The 21,782-nt window shown below is 43.8% G+C and overlaps 2 protein-coding genes across 3 annotated transcripts in view; both read left to right on the top strand.

The window, feature by feature from the left end:
- Positions 1 to 6,399: 6,399 nt before the first annotated feature.
- Positions 6,400 to 8,289, top strand: LOC117579821. The gene is made up of 2 exons (XM_034265912.1): positions 6,400 to 6,552; positions 6,606 to 8,289. Coding segments are annotated over exons 1-2 (1,671 nt in total). The 5' UTR covers positions 6,400 to 6,550; the 3' UTR covers positions 8,275 to 8,289.
- Positions 8,290 to 9,030: 741 nt separating this feature from the next.
- Positions 9,031 to 21,782, top strand: part of LOC117579823 — a 21,702-nt gene continuing 8,950 nt past the window's right edge. Inside the window, exons 1-3 of one of the 2 annotated variants that reach the window (XM_034265916.1) lie at positions 9,031 to 9,510; positions 9,573 to 10,042; positions 18,492 to 18,496. In XM_034265916.1, coding sequence (XP_034121807.1) covers positions 9,108 to 9,510; positions 9,573 to 10,036 — 867 coding nt within the window. In that variant the 5' untranslated portion in view covers positions 9,031 to 9,107 and the 3' untranslated portion in view covers positions 10,037 to 10,042; positions 18,492 to 18,496. Of the gene's footprint in view, positions 9,511 to 9,572; positions 10,242 to 18,491; positions 18,497 to 21,782 lie in introns of those variants that run through there. The other variant, XM_034265914.1, reaches the window with a different exon arrangement.

The following is a 21,782-nucleotide window of genomic DNA, read 5'->3' on the forward strand; positions in this document are numbered from 1 at the left end:
TACACGCTTCAGTTAACAAAGTCTGCTATTGATTTCCACTCTGGGCGGATAGGTGCAAAGACGCATAGAAAGGAGAGAGAGAAAAAAAAGGGAGAAAAGGTTTTTAATAAAAATTAATTGAATAGGAAAAGCCGAACAAAAAAAGGAGCAACGGGTGCGTGAGGGAAACGTCTGTAAAGTTTGATTTTGGGTCGATGATGGAGTCAAAGACCTACTGTTGGGGGAAATCTACTCAATTGATCAATTGGCAGGATTATGCATATTTGTTTATGGTGGAATTTTAGGTTCAAATGGGGTTGTGTTTCGCTGGAAAGAAGAGATTTATTTTAATAAAAATAAATGTGTTTCCCCTTTATGAGCAACCTAAGCCCATGAATACTGCTTGTGTGACACGCTTTTGCATTGAGATAATTAAGCGAAGAAGAATCTCTTGTGTAAGGCGCTCTCCTTTGATGTAGTCCACGTTTATCCTGTAAGTGGCTCTGCAAGATGATTGCAGCTGTTGCTCCATAAGTCCGCTTGGGGCCCAAGTGATGATGTTTCCATTCCACCTGCTTTTGCTTTTTCCATTTGACAATCCTTGTCAAATCCTTTGCCACCATTTGTCGCAGTAGCAGGAGCAGCACCAGCATCAGCAGCACTTTCATCAGATTGCAGACAACTCACGCTCTAGGGCGGGCTCCTGCTCTTGCTGCTGCTCCTCTGCTTTAGCGTCTCTCTTTTATCAAAAATTAATATTACAAACTACTCAGACACTGCTACAATCCCGCACCTTCCTCCTCCTGTCGGTCTGTCTGCGCTTTATGGAAAAGCCCTACTACAAAGAGCATAAGGATTTTCTGTCGCCTTTCGCACTTAATTCTGCAAGGAAATCAAAAATATAAGAGCAAAGGCGGGGTAAACAGGGAATGGAGAATGAGTCGGGGCGTCAGGTTAGGTATTCATTTATGCACGAGTGACAGAGAGAGAGAGAGAGAGAGAGAGGAGACGAGACCCATTCTCTGCTGGGTTCTCATTAAGCCAGAGGACTATGGGCGCCTTGTCGAGTCAGCATAATGAAGCGATAAGCTGCTGACATATTGCCAAGTGCAACCTCAATCCATACATACTATGTACATACATATATGCATGTATGCACTCCCCTCTGTATTCCCCCCTTTTGGCATAGCAATTACCAGACAAACAACAATAACAGTTTTTCCATGCAAAAATCAACGTCAGAAGTTCAACTGTTTGCAAATAATTTGCAAAAATCGTTTGAACTTTGAGTTTGGCTTCCCAAGCACTCTCCCCATGTGGATGGTTCATCTGCAGCTGCATTGTTTGACACACATGCATACATTAATAATATGCACATACACACACGGACAGATGTTTCTGCACAGCGACAGACGGAGTCTTATCAGCACAGCTCAAAGTACCGCTCGCGTTTTGCCTTCTTGTCGGGCAAACTACGCTACGCTAAGCATTTTGCCTATGCCATATTTTACAGTCCTGGGCAACAACAAAACCAGCCCAGACGGATAGACATGTTCGGATGCTAGATAACTGTAGGTACACAATATTGAGAACGGGTACCGTACGAATACGAATACGAAAACGAATACGAATACGAATACGAGAGCGTACGAGCATATATGCAGCATATCTGCAGTGTTGGTATGTGCAGAACCAAAGCATAAAGCAATGTCGGGCTGATGCCATCCACCATTGAGAGGATGGGCGAAAAAAAAGGAAAGAAAACGATTGATTGTTCGCATTAAACCGAATGGGAAATGCTCTTGGAGAGTAGTTTAAAACTTTACATTAACTCTCAGTACTAAACTTTACTCAAATTTTTCTGGATTTTTGTATCTCTATCTTTTAAGAGTTAAACGCTTGCAGAAGTTTCTTACTGACTGGATCTATTTCAAGACTTGCTGCTGGTAAGTAAAATTTCCACAAATTCTCCTCCAAATTCTCTGCCCTGAACGTTCTTCTCAGCCTTTTGGCAGTGTATAAAATGCAGAAATTTTGCCCGGTTTAACCTCGATGCGAGGCGACACGACTCATCTTGGCATTTTTGCATCAAAATTTTGCATTGCACTCTCGAGAGCGGGCGGGGGTGGGTTGGCTGCTGTCTATCCGGCGCCCAACGGCAGGAAGCCTTCACTTTCCTCCCGCTCCAGCTGCTGCTGCACCTACTGCAGCTCCTGCTCCTGCTTCTGCTCCTGCTCCAGCTCCAGCTGCAGCTTGTTTATGGCATTGGCGTGTATGACAGTTGCATTCAATCAATATGCAAGCAAACGCGTTCAGAAAGAGATCCGCTTCCAGCAGCCAGCCATCAGAATCTGTTGAAGTCAGAGTCAAACTCAGGTCGGAGCTGGTAGTCAGAGTCTCAGTTCTATAGATTTTGTGTTTCATGCTTCTGTGCAGACGCTGACGCCGGGAGGGCTGAGCTGAGCCTGAGCCTGAGCCTGAGCGCCTGAACCCCCGACCGGATTGCCATTCGCATTCACATTTCGAATGCATTGTGTTCGACGCTTCAACTTCCTCTGGATTCTTTGTGCCGGAATTTATCAATATGCATTCTGTTCGCCTTGCGATTTTTCTTACTTGTGCGACACCTTCGCTCTGCGCCATTATTATTAATACATATCTTTGCACTGGCATTTTCTCACTTTATATTTCACCTCTCGCCTTCTCACCCAATAATCGAAGGGCTGCAAGGGTGCGGGTACGGTACGTGTCATTCGTGTGGCATTAAAAGGAACAAATCGATCCTGGGGATTATTCTTGTAACAATCATTTTGAAAATGTTTTCTAAAGAGTAGGGGGTATCCTCACAGTCCGAATACAGACCGTGTGTTGTTAGTTATTTTTTTGTGTCTTTTTAGATTCCTCCTCTTTGGTGTCGTGTGAGGCATGTCCGGGCCTAATGTTTGCCCACTGATGACATACACTTGTAATGTCTCTCTCTCTCTTTCTCTTCGTTTGGGTCTGTGGCGTTTTTCTGTTTTTGTTCCCTCCGGCCACTTGAAATGTTGTCTCGCATTATTCCCTCACCCTGCCCACCAGTGGGAAGGAAGAAGAGTCAAAGAATGTCGAGCATACAATAAAAGTAGCACTCCAAATGCCATGCCACTCAAGGTCAAGGTGAAGCAGCACTTGTGCCAAGAGCTCGACTTTCAATTGAGACACCAAGAAGGGGAGAAAGGTTTGCGGCTAACAAAAATTGTGACAACTGGAAGACAATTTCTAGGGAATTCGAGAATTTAATTGGACTTGAGAGCACCTGCGGGCGGGAATTTGGCCGAAAACCAAACAATAATCCTACACCAGACTCTGAAGTATTATCGCAATAAAAATATGAAATGGAATTGGAGAAAGCAAACAAACAAGAAACAGAAAAATAAATCTGGAGATTATTTCTGGGGGAGGGAACAATTAAAATGCTCTTGTGGGTGTTTTATTTATTTTCTAGTGTTTGCGTACAAACAATTTGATAAAATGTCAACCATTAAATGTTAAAAGTAAAACAAAATTAAAAAGTAGACTGTTTCCAGCAAACATTTAAAGTGGGATCTCCTCTCTTTTGGGTTGTGTGTTAATGTTACACAAATTTACTTCGAATTAAGCTTCGAAGCCTAACCCTATCTGCTTTCATTAATTATATGTTTAACTTCTCCACTTACCCTCCACTTACCCTTCACACCCTATCATATTCTCTTTTCCCCTTTTATCATCCGTTTCGCCTCCCACCTATTTAGCCTTTTCAATGCCACTTGCTGCTGCTCTGCTCTGTGGCTTGGTTTTCTTTTATTTGGATGCGTTAAAAGCTTTTTTAAGCCGCTTTTATCAGGTCTTTGATGGTGACCCACCTCACACATCGCTCGGGTTTCCACATCCTGTATAACTCTTTTGTTTACTTAGGCATCCTCCACCATGCAACCCAGTCCTATCCCTGCCCCTACCATCCTTACATGTCATTACAAACAAATGCCACATCCTGGGGCACCCATTTGAGGTCTATAAATAAGCACCAACAATGGGGCCTTCTAGCCTAACAGATTCTCCACGCACATACCCCCTGCTCCAGCTCTCCTCCCTCTCTCTTCCTTTGTGTGCCGCCCAGAAAGCGTTAGCGTAAAAGATTAAATTCGTTACACGAGCAAAGAACCCCCAAGAAAACAGATGGAAAATGGGTAAACATGATGTACCATGTCACGCCCCCAAACGGATGGATGGCGGCCCCCTTAGGCTGCGTTTCACTTGAATTTCTTTCCTTTTTGCGACTGGGAAAAGTTTTCCTTCTCCTTTCCATATTTTCTCTCTCATTGTTTTCCCGCGTCAATTTCCTATTTGTATTTGTGACAATTTCTTTTCGCTTTGCGCCGTTTCCTCGCCTTTATTGCTTTTCTTTTACTTTCTAACACACTTGATTCTTTTTCTGTTTCAGTTTCTGTTTCTGTTTCGTTCTCTTATTGTTTTTTGGTTTTCCTTTTTTTACCACCATTTTCAATGAGCTTTTGTTTGACTTTCCGACTTTTCCTTGACTCTTGTAGTTTTGTTTCTCTTTTTCTTTTTATTGTATTCTCGTATATAAATAAATATATATATATATATTTTTTTTTTTCGCAAACAAAGGTAAAAGTTTTGGCTGCTGCGTGTTTTTGCTGGGAAAGATTCATTTAGTTTTTGTTTCTTTTCTTTTGGCTGAGACTTTGATTGGCATTAAAAGTGTTATATGAATGTATGAGCTACGCAGAAGTTTTAATAGCCTGCTGGGGCCACATGAAGATGATGTCCCCAGCTGTGGATTGCTGTGTATATTTTCTGTGTCTCGATTGCCCATTTCCATTCCCATTCCCATTTGGTATTATTCTTGTTTTTGTAATTGCTCTGTATCCCCTCTCAGTGACAAAGTTTCATTTTGATGCCTTGGACTTTAGTGTTGCCCATAAAATACTTAGTCTTTCTCTGCCTGTATGTGTGAGTGTGGATGGTGGATAGTTGAGGAAAACGCTTGTTTTTACACTCTTTCCTCCTCATGTTTATTGTTATGCCTTCGCCATCAAGCATCAACATTATCCGACGAAGAGCATCATCAGCATCATCATCATGGCCACTGGAATCGTCATTTTCCCCAGACTTACCCGGCACTTGTTCCTTTCATTGCCGTATTCAATCAGAGCTCAAATAGCTGGGATTAGCAAGCGAAATGCTGTTGCGCTTGCCGCACTTTGTCTACGGTTTCATGACCTTTTAATTGCCTCCGAAATCACTCGTTTTGATGGAGATTTTCAGTTAATGCAAAAAGCAGACGAGTGGAAAGGTACACCAAGGTGATAAAAGCCAATGTTTCCGGAAGAGAAAGAAGAGGAAAGGAAAATTAAATTATATTAATTGATGAATCCAAGATGAAGTTGTGGTGGAAGAAATCGTAATTAAATGAATAATTAAGTGAATGAATGGAATGGAATCTCAACATGAAATGAATAAATAATGAAGCTTAATGAGATTTAAAGCAAGACTAGGGAAAGAGATGACACCACAGTAAAAGAAAATCACCCAAACAATAAAAATATATTTATTAGCAAACTCTTCATATGACAATCAATATTATAAAATTCATAAACAAACTCAAATAACAATACGTTATAATATCAACCGCATAGTCGTGATTTGTGCCTTCAGCTTGCAGCTAATCTTCATATTTGTCAATCAAAATGTCAGGCTTAAGCAATAAACCAAACAAATCCACACGGAACATAATCCAGGCATTCTCGAGGAGCGGCTGCCCATGCTTCATATTCTGTACACATATGTATATGTATATGTACATATATGCCACAATTGGCACGCACTCCTTAGCTTAACTGAAATCGCCTTACCTCCAGCTTTGCTCTCAGGCCATGTGTCAGCATGGAGACATTTCAATTGCAGTTTACCACATGCTTGAGGAGAATAGGAGCGCAAGGAGATCGAACTTTTACTCTAAAACATTTCTAAGCAAAGGTGTGCTTCGGTTTATCCTGCAAATACTTAAATAAATATACAAAATTCATACTTAAACTCGAAACCTACTCAAATAATGATTCGCTACAATATCAACCGCATAATCGTGATTTGTGTCTTCAGCTTGTTGCTACTCTTTATATTTTTTAATAAAAAAAGAGAGCTCAACCCCGAAACACAACAAATTCATGAATCGGGGACAACTTATGTACAACGAACAAGCCTCTTAGATCTACCCAAAACAAGCATCGAAACGAAGGCAAACACACCTGTAAATGGTAACCTGAAACCTGAAAAGTTCTTCGTTTTTAGTCCAAAGTGCAAGATACCCTATGTCGATCCATTGACCACAGAATTCGTGGATTTAATGTACCAGGTTCCATTGATGGAATGCACAAAGGATCCAGATCTTTTCAGCATTTCTTATAACCGCAAAAGCAGACATTACATTTTGCACCTGAACCAAGATGTCAGAGAGAAACTCTATTCAAATATAAGCGATTTATATTGTTTCTATCGGGAGACAGTTGCGGGAAAGAACGATTCATATAGCATGTGAGTAGTGCAACGGAAGTGGAATAATTTTACACAGACCTTCGCTGTCACAGGACCTATCCTCCTAGACACTTCCGCCAGGACGTTGCTGTCCCTCGCCACTTTCTTGGCATTGTGGTGCAGTGCAATGATATGAAGAATCTCTCGCAGATGGTGCATGCCGATGCATTTGCCTTTGCACAGTACCCGGAGAACCGCAACGAGACAAGCGATGCCTGGAGTGGCGCTAACTATCCCAGTGTCTTGCTCTTTGGCATCGACAGCATGTCCCGAATGAACTTCGCTCGCACCATGCCGCTCACCTCAAGGTTCATCCGTCAGCAGGGCTGGTATGAGATGGAGGGCTACAACAAGGTGGGAGACAATACTCTGCCCAATCTGCTGGCCGTGCTGACGGGTCGCAGCCCCAGCGAGTGGTCAAAGAAATGCAACTTGAAGATTCCTGGATGCTTTGACTTTGTCACCTATTTGTGGGATCACTTTCGCAGTGCTGGCTACCTGACTGCCTATGCAGAGGATCTACCTACCATATCAACATTCAACTATTTAAAGTCAGGCTTTACAAAGAAGCCGGTGGACTTTTATCTTCGTCCATTTATGGTGGTAATCGAAAATGTTCTCAAAACTACAGAGTGGTTTAGCCAAAAATATTGCCTGGGGCGCAGGACAGGATTCAGCTACATTCTTGACTATGCCAAGCAGCTGATCGAGCGATTTGTGAAGGAGTCACCGAAGCCACTGTTTGGTCTCTTCTGGACGAGCAGTTGCACACACGATCATCCCAGAGGTGGCAAACTGCTGGATGAGAGCTTCGTCCACTACATGGAACAGTTCAAGGACTTTGGATTATTCGACAAGGCCATTGTGGTGCTGTTCAGTGATCACGGATCAAGATATGGCGAGTTGGCGCAACATCCTTCGGGCTTCCTCGAGGAGCGACTGCCCATGCTGCACATCTATCTGCCACCCTGGTACCGGCGTCGCTATCCACAAGTGGCACGCGCTCTTCACCTCAATCGGAATCGCCTTACCTCCAGCTATGACCTGCATCTGGGCATCAGATCTGTATTAGAAACGATTCGACCAGGACTTGATTTTGTCGGTTCGGCGAAGTGTTTTGGCTGCCGATCAATTTTTGACGTTGTTCCCAAGAACAGAGGCTGCGACGATGCCAACATTCCCTATCATTGGTGCGCGTGCGATACATTTGTTCCAGTTTCAACCTCTGGCATCACCAAGAAATTGGCCGGAATTTTAGTTTATCGAATGAACAAGTATTTGGCTCAGCTGAATCTGGATACTGATTGCCAACGGCTTTATCTTGGTAAAGTGGTCAACGCCAAGCGACAGCTGCACTTTGATGAGGTTGGAGTCGAAATTGGTCCTCGTGACGGCATGGAGACATTTCAATTGCAGTTCACCACAGCGCCAAATAATGGGCAATTTCGATCTGTTATCCACAGTGACGACACTGGGACGTATATAGATATTGATTTGGAGGGGCTCAGTCGACTCAACTCCTACCGCAATGAATCCCATTGTGTGGAAGACGCACTGGCGAAGAAAATGTGTGTTTGCCGCAAACACAATAGTCACGATTTTTCAATCGATGATAAGTATACGAAAAAAAGGAAAGTGAAATATGCATGGATAGAAGAGAATGAAGACGAATATGATGACACGAATAATAATGAAACTTTTGGTGTTGTTCATATAAAATAATAATTATTTTGAGTAACTAAATACATTACCAAACGGAAATCCTTTCTTAATTTCCCCGAAATCAGTTTATATGATGGATGAGTTGAAAGGTGTGGCCGAGGTGATAAAAGACCAATGTTTTTCCATTGAAAATAATAAATAAAAATAAGTGAAAATACAGAAAAGGGAAGAAAAGTCCAGTAAAGCTTCCGAAAGTAATTTCTTAATACAAATGGTAAAACAATAGACGGAATTGGAAGGCTAATTGGAAAGAAGAACCATAAAATAACTCATTGAGATGTGCACACCATAAACTTGGCCAAACAGAAAATAATATAAATAAATAAAGTAGCAAACTTTGCATAGTACGAGTCTCCTTTCACACACAAACTACAACCAGCAAAGGGATCCAAGGTTTTACCAGGTACAATCTACTGCAATGTGAAGTTTCAATTACATTTTCTATAGAACTATCCTTCGGTAAAAAAAAAAGAGAAAAACTTAAACGCACAACAGCTCCGTATTAAGCAAACAATTTGCTTCTCCTGGCCTTTTGCCGTTTTGTTTTTCGACCAGACTACAGCAACGTTTTAGAATACCCTCACACAAAGGATGATGGTCACTGTGGATTGAGGCTTGTCAGACAATGAAGAAAAACTCGGTCTGAGAGAGAGTTCTACTCCAAACACAATTTCTATTCATTAGCTTAAACATTTTTAAGCTTGTTTAGTTTGTCGAGTTGTCTTTTGCCTTTACTTCAATCAGTTTGTGTTAGTTTTAGTATTCCTTTAGCTGGAGTCAAACAGCATACAATATTATTAGTAGACATAGCATAAACAGAATTTCAATAAAAAATGGAAATTTTCGGTCAGAAAGTTACAAAAGCTGCAAGAAAAATGAAACGTAGCGAGCAACAGCCACCACACACACAAAGTCACGATCACGATTACGAACACGATCTCGATTACGAACATGCAGACAGCAGGAGCAGCACCAGCAACATAATGGACGCCTTCTACGATGACTCACAGACCCTGCTGCACCAGGTGGGCGTCGAATCGGATGTGGAGAACTCCCGGAAGGCAGTGGAGCGTAAGCTGATTTACCTTTCGGAGGCGAACCACAAGGCAACACCTTCGCGGGCAGTTCGTCGCCAGGCCCAGGGGGGCCACACTGGCAAAGGACGTGGCGATGGCAAGCACCCGAAGAAACATCTGGCGCAGGAGGCTGCCGGCGGCGATAAGATCCGCATCCGTGGTAAGATATCTCCCTGGCCCATGGGGAGCACTGGCTTACCTTCACCTCCGTCCCACAAGCAGCACTCGATTCAGCCCGTCGCAATGGGCTGTCGTTGAGCGATGACACGGAGGAGAGCGATATGGAGTCAGTGTCGCTCCGACTGCAGGATGTGGTGCTGGAAGCCGAACAGGCGGAGCGGAGCATGAGCGGCGTCTATGGGCGGAAACAGATGAGCACCAAGCCCGCTGACGCCTATACGTGCAACGTGTGCGGGGCCAAGTTCCGAATTAAGTCGCTGCTCGGCGCTCATCGTCGCACCCATGGCGAGGACTTTGCCGTGCGTTTTCGCACCCACCGCGCCTGCAGCAACACGACCCTGACCAATGGACACGTGTGCAAGTATTGCGACCGCAAGTTTGATCTGGAGCGCACGCTGCACATCCATCAGCTGTGCCACTGCAAGAAGATACCGCCCCAGCTGCGCCGCAAGCTGCCCTACACCGAACTGCTGCACGAGAAGAAGGCGCCGCTGCACGATCAGTGATGGCAGCCCCAAAATGTGTGTGCCACTTAGAGTGTGCCACGTTTCGACTTGCTCTTGGCACACTTTATTCCTTTAGTTTTTCCTGTTTTTGAAAATTTAACCACAGCAGCAGAACCAACCATAACCCAGAAACAAATCTCACTCTGAATATTTCATGAGTGGAAGTTTCCATTTCATTGTTTCCATTAAATTGCTCTGCCCCCCACTCTCTTTGTGAACAAAAAAAAAGAGAGAGAGAGCGTCTTGAAAATTGTTTTCGCTGATGTTGTGTGTTTGTCTTAAAGAACGCTTTTCAATGCAATTTGCAGCACTTTAAACTTGTTCTCTGGACCATCCATCGCATGGCACGACTCGACTCCCGGCTCCTTTGTGCAGCTTTTATTGTGTGTTTTGCCAGTGCAGACACGTACTGCCTCTCTCTTTCTCTTTCTCCTTCTCCTTCTCCTTCTCTTTCTCTTTCGAATTCAGTGCAGTGCAGTCGTCGAGACACATGGCTGGCAAAAGTTTTCCATCTCTGGATGGATTCGTTTTCGTTTTGCTGCCAACCCCTGCGACAGCCTTTATGTTTTCCTTCTGCTTGTTTTCCTTTTATTATATGATTGCCATAAGTTCTTCTGTAGCACTCGCTCGCTCGCTCGTCTTGCTTTTTGTAACGATTTGTAAACACAGCCAATGGCTTGGAATTTAATGGCAGCTTGTTGGTCAAATTTAAAGAATTCATAAGCAACAATCGTCTCAGATACGCGAGCACTTTGGTTGGCACATTTATTAGTATCTACTCTCTCTCTCTCTCTCTCTCTCTCTGTATCTTTATGAGAAGTGTGCAAGTTTTTCTTTACTTTCATGTGGAAACGTTTTTACAGTTCAGCGACCACTTGGCAACGGCTGCCCTTCGAATTGGTCACAAAAACTCCTCACACGCATTCCACACACTGTGGGACACACACACATCTAGAGCTGGAAAATGCATTTCCTATAGACACATCCTTCCCATTAAATGGAGTCCCTGTGAGTTGGGTCGAGAGGAGTCGCCTTCGTTAGCTTTGACCGCAACAGGCAACAAATCAACTTAATTGTGTGTGTGGAAACGTCAGAGGCCAAACCAAGCGACACTTCCTTCTAGGCAGAAAGAGAGTTTTTGGCACCAAATTTGCATAGCCGACGGATGCAAAATTGCAAATGTCGATGGAGTTGGCGACGTATGTAGGTGCAAGTGGAAGTGCAGGAGAGCTGTAGTTATTTTCCATCATTTAAAGGCAACTCAAAAGGCAATATGTGCTGCTGCTGCTACTGCTGCTACTGCTGCTGCTCTTACTGTACAAATAAACATCCGCTCCATCCATCTCCATGGGCATTTAATTAGTGTCACTTCTCCTTGGGGCTTCTTGAGCTTCAGCTTCCGATTGCCTTAGTTGCTGGGGGTGACACAGTTAGGCAGCAGGGGTGGGGATGTGGCAGTGTGGAAAATATTTCCAGCAACAAGTAAATTTAATTACACACCCACATGAAAATTGTTTTTTTTTTTTTGCTTTCCCTCTCGAAACTGGAAACGGGAACTCTGAAACTTCTCCCTAACTCGGAGTCAACTTTTCACATTTCTTTGGCGCTTCTAAAAATTTTATTTGCCAATTTGTTCAGCTCTTGATGGTAGTACACACTTCTGGTACCATCTTCACAGATTTTCCTCTTTTTATTTGCTTTCCCCCCTCCCCAGCGACCAACCAGTTGGCATACGAGTCATACAGAAACAGAACCAGAACCAGAACCAGAGAGCTAGCACTCGCACGACCCTGGGCAAATTTAATTTGAATGAAGCACCAAAACGAGCAGCAGCGGCAGCGGCTCGAGAAGTGGCACCAGTGGCTGGAACACCACTGGCTCACATTACGCATACGCAGCGTAGGATGTTCCTGGGTGGGAGAGTCAATTGTTGCCTCAGTCCTCGGTAGCAGCTGCTGCCAGCTGTTGCCGCCCCAAAAAAACACAAACCCAACTGCCATTTCTGGCCGAACAGGAGGCCAAATAATAATACTCGTACAATGTATTATGCTTTGTCTGAGCAGCGCGTCGCCTCCTGAAATTTTAATGACAAAATGTCACATTAACAGACGAAATGGGTTTCCATATGCGAGACAGCTCGCCGAGAAATTGCTCCCGAGAGCAGGGAGGTGAACTGGGAAGTGTTCTCTTACCTGTAAAACAAATACACTGCGAGAAAACAATTAAGAATTTTATAAAAATCTAAAGAGCAGACTCTTGGCTTTCGCTCAATGTATTTTTAGATATCAATCTGTTGCTGTTTGCTGTTGTTGCTGTTGTTGCTGTTACATTGTTCAACTGTTGGCTGCACCGTGTCTTCTCCATGTCATGTGGCATCATCTGTAGCATCACCTGGCGGTTATTCCTGCTCCTCCAGTGTTCATTTACCTCAGTCCATCAGCCGAAGCTTATTTCGCGCTCGAGTGCTCGACTCGACTGCGCCCCCTGACGACTGACTGGCTCAGTGAGTGGGTGAGTGAGTGACTTCCACTCATACAACCGCAGCCTTCTCAGCTCTCCACCTGCCAGCTGCCAGCTGCCACCAGCCATTCCTTTACCATCATCGCCCCCACATATGAGCAATCAAATTGGCGTTGCACGTAGAAAGTTAAATCTGTAACATAAATGCGGCTAAATGGAGTGAGTGGTTGGTTTCTACGAGTGGGTTTGATTTCATTTTGATTGATAATGTTTGTTAACTGATTATAAGCAGAACATGCTCCTACTCTCTCTGTGCTCTCTCTCTAAACGTGTTAACACTGGCAGTGTTGTGCTACCTTTCAGCATAATTTAATTAAGTGTATTTCTAATTAAAGGATAGAGAATGTAAGTCTCTCTTTGTATTCTTCCTGTGGATTCTACTTGGTTGCACTCAGCTCCCCGCTTTTATTCAAGTCAATTCAATTCAATTCCATTCTTCTGCAGCTAATGCTATGCTCTGACCTGAACCATCTGGTTAACCTTCCATTCCATCCAAGCCACAAATGAAAAGAACATTCACGTTTGCTGCTCTCGCCAGCTTGGTTGCCCCTGAGCTCATTATCCCTAGGTGACTCTGTCAATGCTCAATTCCACGACAAACTTTATCCGAAGCCGCTGCTGCTCTCCCCTCCGCCCATTAGCAATCGTTATCTTCAGAGATGGCCAGGCCACGGCGAACATTCCCATTAACTGCATTTCAGGGAAATGTCAACTGAATTTTTCCCATCCACGTTTTCTACATGGTTCACCGTAGATCTTTTTCTGTCACCATCTCTCTCCACTTACGGATGGATGTGGCTGTTTGTGTGTGTGTGTGTGTGGGAGAGGGTTCCTTTTCGGCTGAAAGGATTATCCGACTCGTTGCTGATGTCCTTCTCGGGATGATGGAGGGGGTTGTCGCATAAGTTGTGCAAATATATACACGGGAAATGACTTACAACTGATTTAATATGATAATTGGAAAGTGAGTCAAAAGATAAAGAGACGACGAGCCACCACAGACACCCCAAACCCCAGCCATAGATAATGTTGCTTTAAGTGCCACACCACAGCACATCCCACCCGCTAAATTCTTTGACTTGTGGCAATCCGTGAACGAGGCCCTCTGAATGAATCTCACTCGACTGTCAGCATTTAGCATTCATGCAGCAAAACTTGAAAGGATCCCTTGACACCAACCCAACCCAGCCCAACAGCCTGCCGCCCAGCCGCCCAGCCGCCTGTTTGTCGTGGCACCTCATGTGTATGCTGTTTTTTTTTTCAATTCCCAACTGCCTCAATTAGGCGGCCACCCTTCCGCTCACACCACAGCAAACAACACACACTCAACCCCATCTCGTTTAACTTAACTTTTGCCTAACTTAACCAACCAACAAACTCGTTCGCGTCTATGCAAAAAAGTCAGAAAAAAAAAGAAAAGTTGGATATTATGTATATAAAATGCTTGTTATAAAATTTAATGAAACCGCACACGACGCGAGCAGCGGATACTTTTATTGTTAGACTTAGGGTATTATTAACAGGGTATAACTGCTACAGGAAGCTGATTGCTTTCCATGGCATCCAAGTCAGCTCTGCTCGAGTCATGTAGAGTATTCCACAGGTTCCCTTTGTCGTCGTATGAAAACTCCTTAACATTTGCACTTTTTGCTGACGTTAGCTTTATTTTCCCCGCCCGCACCGCCACATATTTTTCGTGTGCAACCGTCTTAATGGTTTATGAATTTGCTTATCACGTATTTTTCTGGCAGGCCCATATACGCGGTCGCTTTTCGCCAAATTAAATGGGTCGTACGTGTTTGCATAAAAGAGCAGAAATTTCCTTGAGTGAGTGGGTACATGCCCCTTCCAAGACCCCCTTCAAACCCAAAAACCCGTGCCCCTCCCCAGCTTCATTAGCCAAACGCAAAAGAGGAAGAAAAACTGTAAGGAATGTACCACAGAGCAGAGCAGGGTCCGAGTTGTGCAGGAATGAGCACGGTGCTGCTGTTGGCTTCATTTGTTTTAATATTCTTCGAGTGTTTTTTCATGGTCGCCATATAAAATTTATTCGCAGTAACTTCCAGTACAAGGAAATCCTCATACTTCTGCAACTGTCCACCCCGACTTTCCGCTATCCGCTTTTCCAGCAAACAACAAACAAATAACTACAACGAACAGTTCAAGTTTGAAGGCAAAAGTTTTCCATTTAACGCTTGCTTGACCCACCAATTCACTTTCATCCAATGTTGCCGCCGCCATTCGCTTTGATGATGACGCTGATGTTGACGATGCGGGCGTGAACATCACCCGGATCACCCAGATCTCTCGGAAACGTCAGCTCCTGCTGTGTATTGTGGCTCCCTTGGAGTTTATTTTAAAGGAGCTGGCTTACTGCTAATTTAGGTCATTTGTAGTCATTCCCTCACATAAACCCAGTTAGCCAGTATCTTATTCTTTGTTCCACTACTCGATGTTTGCCTCTCCATCTGATTGTTGATCCACAAACAGTATCCGCTTGTACTTAGCCTGCCTAACCATCGGTTCGGGTATATCCAATCAAGCAGAAAATCAGCAGAAAGACTTTCTTGTTATTTATCTTAGCCTGTTTCAGGCTTTTCCTTTTCGCTTTTCCCCGAAGATTTCTCAACGTTTTTTAATCAGTTTGATGCAACCGGGAAAGGAAACCAAAGAACAGGAACAGGACAAGCCACCGGCAGGACATGGACTTGCCTCATTAGTGAGTCAACCAGACCGCCAACAAATTGTCTACTTTAGTTGCTATCTCATTGGACCCAAAGTGTGCGAGGACCAGTACCCAGGACCAGGGCACGTGCCTTTGGGGCCGTTGGGAGAAAAAAAACGAGTGAAAAATTTTAAAACACTCTTAGTTAGAAGACCTTGCACTTGTCTTAATGGAAAGGCGGTGCAAAAACTCACCCAATCCTAGCTGCTGGCCTGTAAATCATGCTGTCAGCTAGTCCATCTGTCCAGTGGGTCAGCTAGTACATCTGTCAGTGGGTCAGTTGGTCCATCTGTCTGTTGCTGGGCTTCTGGCTAGTGGCTTTGTGGCCTGACCTAATAATCTGATTGACTCAGGGGCCAGCTTGTTCCGCATCCTAAGTCAACAGATGAGAGAGAGAGAGAGAGAGAGAAGCCGAAGAGCAAGCCAGTTGGCATTTCCCTTTATGAGGGGTTGGGGGGGTAGGTGCACAAAAGTTGCCTAAGTGATTTTCGGGGGGCAGAAGCCGAAATATTATGATATATATACACATATCTGCTAACTCGCTTTGCAGCTTTTACTTTTCCATTAGTGCAGAAATTCTACTGAATGCATCCCCAAGGTAACCTTTGACACACATTTCCAGCACCACCCACTCACTCTCTGCTGTGTCTCTCCTCTGGCTGGGATTTTAAAATCCATTTGAAGATATTTGCTCAATAGCTGCAGTACGGGTCTGAATACACAGAAGGCGAGGGCCAAAAAAAATATATATATCTACCAGTATGAAGAAGCCGAAGCCAAGGGAGAGCTTCGCATTATGAGAGGACAAAAATTGAAAACTAAAGTGCACTTGTGCGACCTCCTCAGGGAGAGACAGAGAGTGAGAGAGGAGTTTTGGTAGCCGGTGCATCGACCAAAATTCAACCATAAAAGGCCAGCCAGCTCGTTAGCATTGACTTGACTTGGCTCGGTTTCCTTCATCCTTCCACCACCGAAGGCATCCAGCAAGTCACAGCAGAATATTCAAACTATTAAGATTGGCAAAGTGTTGAGGGAACATCAAATATTTATCTAATGAAATTTCAGCAGAGATTTAGTTTCAGACGATTACGTTGAAACTTAGCATTTGTGAATAGGTCGAAAGCTATTCATAGGTGCCTGATAGTTCGTTTAGACAGACAGTCTGCCACACCAAGAGAAACAAACTTCGAGTTGTTTTCACTTCCATACACACATACATATATTTATATTTTTTTGCTTCTTGGCTTTTCCAGCTACGTTTGGTGGCAGACGAGTGGTACTTGTGGCACGTGCACCATTTTTCAGAAGAAATAACGAGGCAAATTTGGGTAAACGCCAGACACAAGTGGGGAAAATAAGTGAAGCTTTAGCCCTGGCAACCGTTTTCTCTCTGTGTCTGGTTGGAAGTAGGATTTCTGGCAATGGAAAATGCTTACGTTTTGGAATGAAATTGATGCAAACTGATTGATTGACAATAAGCGTAAGCTGCCAGCTAAGACAACCGCGATGAGAGATCTCCCGATTACCATATGCAGCAAGCAGCAATGACAAATTTGATTAGAGCGTGCTGCGGATATGCTGATACATATATCCCCAGGGGTTTTTCCTGGGCTGCGCCTTTGATTTATATTTATGCTACCCAAATTACCCATTTCAATGCATCAAAGGTACTCTTCCCATTTGGATACTCCCTTTTACACCAAACAAATACCTATTCGTAGATTAATTGGCCAAGACAATTGCACAATGTAGCCATTTGCTTTTGCTACATTTGGGGACTTTTTTTCGGCCGAAAATCGTTGATAAATGAAGTGGAAAGTGTCCGCAAAACATTATGCAACAGTTCGTTTGTTTTCCAGTTTCCAGAAAGCCATTTCCTTGGGGGGAAAATGATGCGTAAGCAGTTTCATGTGCAAAAAGTTGAATTAAATGGAAAATGCCTTCACACCATTGTGGTTGTCTGGCCTTTGTCTCTTCAATTAACTCAACTAAAAGCGAATTGAAGCGTGTTGAGTCAGTTTTGCAGTTAAAGGGAATGTCTTTGGGGGCAAGGAAGCAGGAATAAGATTGGATAAGTTCGATGTTTCTCTGGGCGAAGCGAATTTAAATATAAATAAGTATAAATTCTTAGAAAACAATTTTGTATCTGAGTAGGTCGCGGGGTTTGCGGTAATTATGTGGAAAATAACTGCAAAGGAAGTTTTATTTTAGCGAAAAGTAATTTGATTTTGAGCCTTAAGTACCTAAGCGAATGAGGCTGCTCTTTCAATCAAAAATGTATTAGCTCTTGTCAAGTCATACTCCGAGCTCTGAGCTGTCCCCCGAGCACCGGGCTCTCGTAATGCACTGTTGGCAGGCGCTAAACACCGTCTCTCTCTGCTTCCCGTAGTAATTGCTTTAAGCACATAATTATGCAGCACATACAGTCATCCAGGAGGAGGAGGAGACCGACCCGAACAACATCCCAACAGAGACAACCATCCCGCAGATGTACACAAACCATACACGGCGTATGCGTAATATGCTAATTTATCATACTTTTTATGCTGTCTTCCAGTGCCGCTCAGGACCAGCATCTACCAGCTCTCCCTGCTGGCATACAGAACTTTATGGCAGGGAAAAACATGAAAAATGCAAAAATGTAAAACAGTCGGCGACCCCGTCACCTATGCGTGGCTATAAATTTTGTCTTGTTTCACTCTGTTTTCGGCTCCCTGCCCAGCACTCGGGACACGACTCGGTACTCGACTGGTGCTGGCTGCTGGCTGCTGGGTGCTGCTCCTACTCGTTCGTCTCACTTTGCTACACTGAAACAAAAGGCCGCCGACTGAATGGGAGGTTAGCAAAAGAAGCAAAACCTCGTTTTGGACTCTTGAGTTGAAAATTTGAAAATTAAATGAAGTCAGTGACTGTGTCAGTGACGGAAATGAGTTTGTCTCCGTCCTGAAGCACACACACATACACACCCATACACACACGGGCAGCAGTTAACGTTGCATGAAGTCAGGCAGGCACTCGGGGTATTTATGACTTTTGAAGTTGTATGTTGAATGAATTCATTAGCATTTGGCATTTGCATGTCCCACCAGACAGCGGCAGTCCCAGCTCCAGTCCCAGTCCCAGTCCCAGTCCCAGCCCAGACCCCACTCCGGTATGCTGCTCTGCTGGAAATCTCATCAATCATAAACTAGAATGTCGAGCGATAAATTCATCGTGTTCAATAGGCAGCACCGCTTGACCGCTCTCATCTGAGTTATATGTACATATTTGTATATGTATGTTGGCAAGTGTACAGTCGTAAACTTACTGCTTACTGCTCTCGAAGTGTTGCAGTTGATTGACCAAATTGAATTATGCTTTGTGGGCGTAACCATGGATTATGCTCTTGGCTACTGGCCTTACTGCTGGCTCTGGTCCTGGCTGCTACCGACTGTCGACAATAAATGGAATAACTCTTAGTGCTGAATGTTAAGCGGCCCGGAAGGAAGACTTTAGTTTGCTGCAAAGAACTTAAATTTGTCTTCAATTTTGTTAGTTTTTTTGTGGGTAGAACTTTTATAATTTTATTTACATTTTTCCCGCTTTACTTTATTTCAGAACTATTCACCCAATGCTTTGAGTAAGTACAAACATTTGAATACTTTAATAAACAGATACACATTATTTGTTCTTTTAATTGCTCTCCTTCTCCTCTCTGTGCTCGTCTCTAACTAGTTTAAATTACTTCAACTTTCGTTTTACTTTGCTTTACTTCGAATTCAAAACCAGTTGCGTGGTTTCTATTTCAACTGTGCGTTTTCATTACAAATTTTCCCCCCTCTTGCCTCTTATTGTTTGTGTTTTTAATTTCACTTATTCTCTTTTATTTCACTTAAAGTTACCTATTCTCCGACCATTTTGTTCATCCTCCATTTGTTTGCTTTAATTACAGCTCCGGTTCACGTTCATTTTGTCGTTGCCCTTTCAACTTGTGTGTCTCTGTTTCGCTTAGCTAATTCTTGAAACAATTTCCGTCTCAATTTCGGCATTTATTTTAAGTGTTTTAGCGGGGAAATCAATTAATTATGCATTAAGGACATTCAAAATTAATTTTTCTTGTCCTGTCTCTGATTTTTCTTTGGCCTTAATCAAATTAAAAGTTGTTCAATCGATTTCCGACTCTCTTCTCGCTCGGCCCCTCAAAAGGCACAAAAGAAATTAGAGAGAGGCTGACAAAAAATTCTTTGAACTTTTGTGACACAGAGGAAATCATTCCGTTTGAATGGCTGGCTAATAAACAAACAGAATTTTCCTCAATTTTCTGTGCCAGTTGTAAATTGTAGCAAAATGTAGCTACAAATTGCTTGATGTTATTTGCAATTTGGATTTGGAATCGGAAGCGACAGGCAGCCCTTGCCGTACCTCTCTCTCCACTGTACTTTACTCTCTCCATAAAAGTCTACCTCTATCTGGTGCCGTCCCGCTCTCAGTGTCACTCTGTTGATCTCTTTCTGTTTGCTGGCGACTTTGTGTTCTGTATTTACTTGCGTACAAACAAACGCAATTTGCTTTTATTGAGTGCAAATATTTGTGTAATATTTTCGCAATTTAATTTACAACCATTCACCAGTACCAGGTCCGGACTCACTTTGGTTTCATTTCATCCATCCGCTTGGCTTGCCGTTTGCTCACAATGTTTGCTTCGTTGCGGGCGAAATTTTATACATACATATATATTTTTTATTCGAACCAGCGCAGTAATTTGATGAATTCCTTTATTTGCTTTAAAGCTTCGTTGGCTTTGATGAATTTTTAATCAGGCGAGGCGCCATCATCACACATCATCGATTGACGTCGAACGGCAAACAGGAGAAAGCGAATTTGATGCCCTTTTTGGCAATGGCCATGGCAGGGAAGACCATAATAGGATTGCGAATGCATAGCAGATGTGGTATTAAATTACGGATTAAAAATGCGCAGGAACCACCACGAATATAAGCATGAACACACCTTTGTGCGGTGAAATGGATTTTCTACGTTGAGAGCTCCCCTCTGGCCATCTATGACAGACGGACATATGCAGGTAGAACAGGTTGGGGATTTGGGGTTACCACTCACGAGAGAGCTATCCACTGTATACATATAATTAACCTCTCGACTTTTAAAGTTTCTGCCTTATTATTCAGCTCTTTTGCTCAGTTATCAACACTCTTCACGAGCCTTCTCAACACTGCTTAGCTATTCAAAAACAACTTTTAGCTGCTTCTGCTGCTACGACTGCTGTTGTTCATAATAAAACATTTCCGCCTCCGTTACTGCTCAGAGGGCCCTGAGGCCACTTCAAACCGTAGCTGCTGTTTAAGTACTGGCTAAATGAGCCAGCAGCTGGCTTAAAGCACATTCCACGATAGATAGCATTTTTATTATAATTTAAGTAAAGTGACTCAGTAAGGAGAGTAGCGATTTTGAGTAATGAGATTTTGGATGGTTGAAAATCAGTGAGGGCAGGGAGTCAGGAGAACACTGTTATAGAATACTGATACTCTAGAATACTGATACCGCTGCTCTTAAGTTTGGGCAGTACTTTATTTATAGTGATTCCGATAGTGCTGGTTCTGCTGCCGCTGATACTACTTCTGCTGCTGCTGAAACTAAGCCCAAACTCGACTCGGGTTGCTCAACAGCCGCGTCACATTTTGCTAATTGCCAAGAAGCAGCAGCAGCAGGAGCTGCGGCGGCAGCTGCGGCGTCACAAACTTCGACAAGGACACGACGCAAATTTTTCGCCCTCTTTCTGTTTCTTGTTTCTCCACTTGTTCTCCTCTCCCTTTGGTCTTCCACTTATACTGCTTTTGCTACCTTTAAATTAATGAAATCATAACGCAGTGACACAGCCACCCCCGCTGTCCGCTGCCCGCTGCCGTCGATGAAACTGGGGGAAAACTGTTTTCAGGTTGCCCTTACAATTTAATTGCTAATTTTTTCTATTTTCTCCTGCTGCTGCTGCTGCCGCTGCTGCTCCACCTTGAGCCCTGCTTGATTGCTGTTTTTTGTATGGAAGAGTGGAAAAAGGGGGAGAGCAACAGCAGCAGAAGAGGGCTGCATATTTTTAAATTCCATTAGCAGGGGGGTTGCGCTTTCGTGTCGGAGGGTGAATTCAATTTGCATTAGCTGGCAGCGCTCCACGAGAGCTGTGCTGAGCCTGAGCCAAACTTTAAGAGGTTTACTCGATACCAAGTTTTGCACTTTCGTAGGATGGATGGCCTTGGGGGCAAGGCAACCATGCACATGTGCAGCCTGTTGCAGTGCCAGTGGTTGGTTCCATTTGCAGCAGTTGCAGCTGCAGTTGCACTCGATTAGGCTCAACTTGGCAGAAATCTAGCTAATTGCCAAGCTTTGCTTGAGCGCCATAATTGCTTATTACACGGCAAACTAGCTAACAATTCCCAGAGTCCAACCAGCAGCAGTCTGCCCATCATCCCCCCCGTCCCCCCCCCCCCCCCCCCCCCCCCCCCCCCCCCT

The sequence above is a fragment of the Drosophila guanche genome, unplaced genomic scaffold (assembly GCF_900245975.1).
Source record: "Drosophila guanche unplaced genomic scaffold, DGUA_6, whole genome shotgun sequence".
Taxonomy (NCBI): Eukaryota; Metazoa; Arthropoda; class Insecta; order Diptera; family Drosophilidae; genus Drosophila; species Drosophila guanche.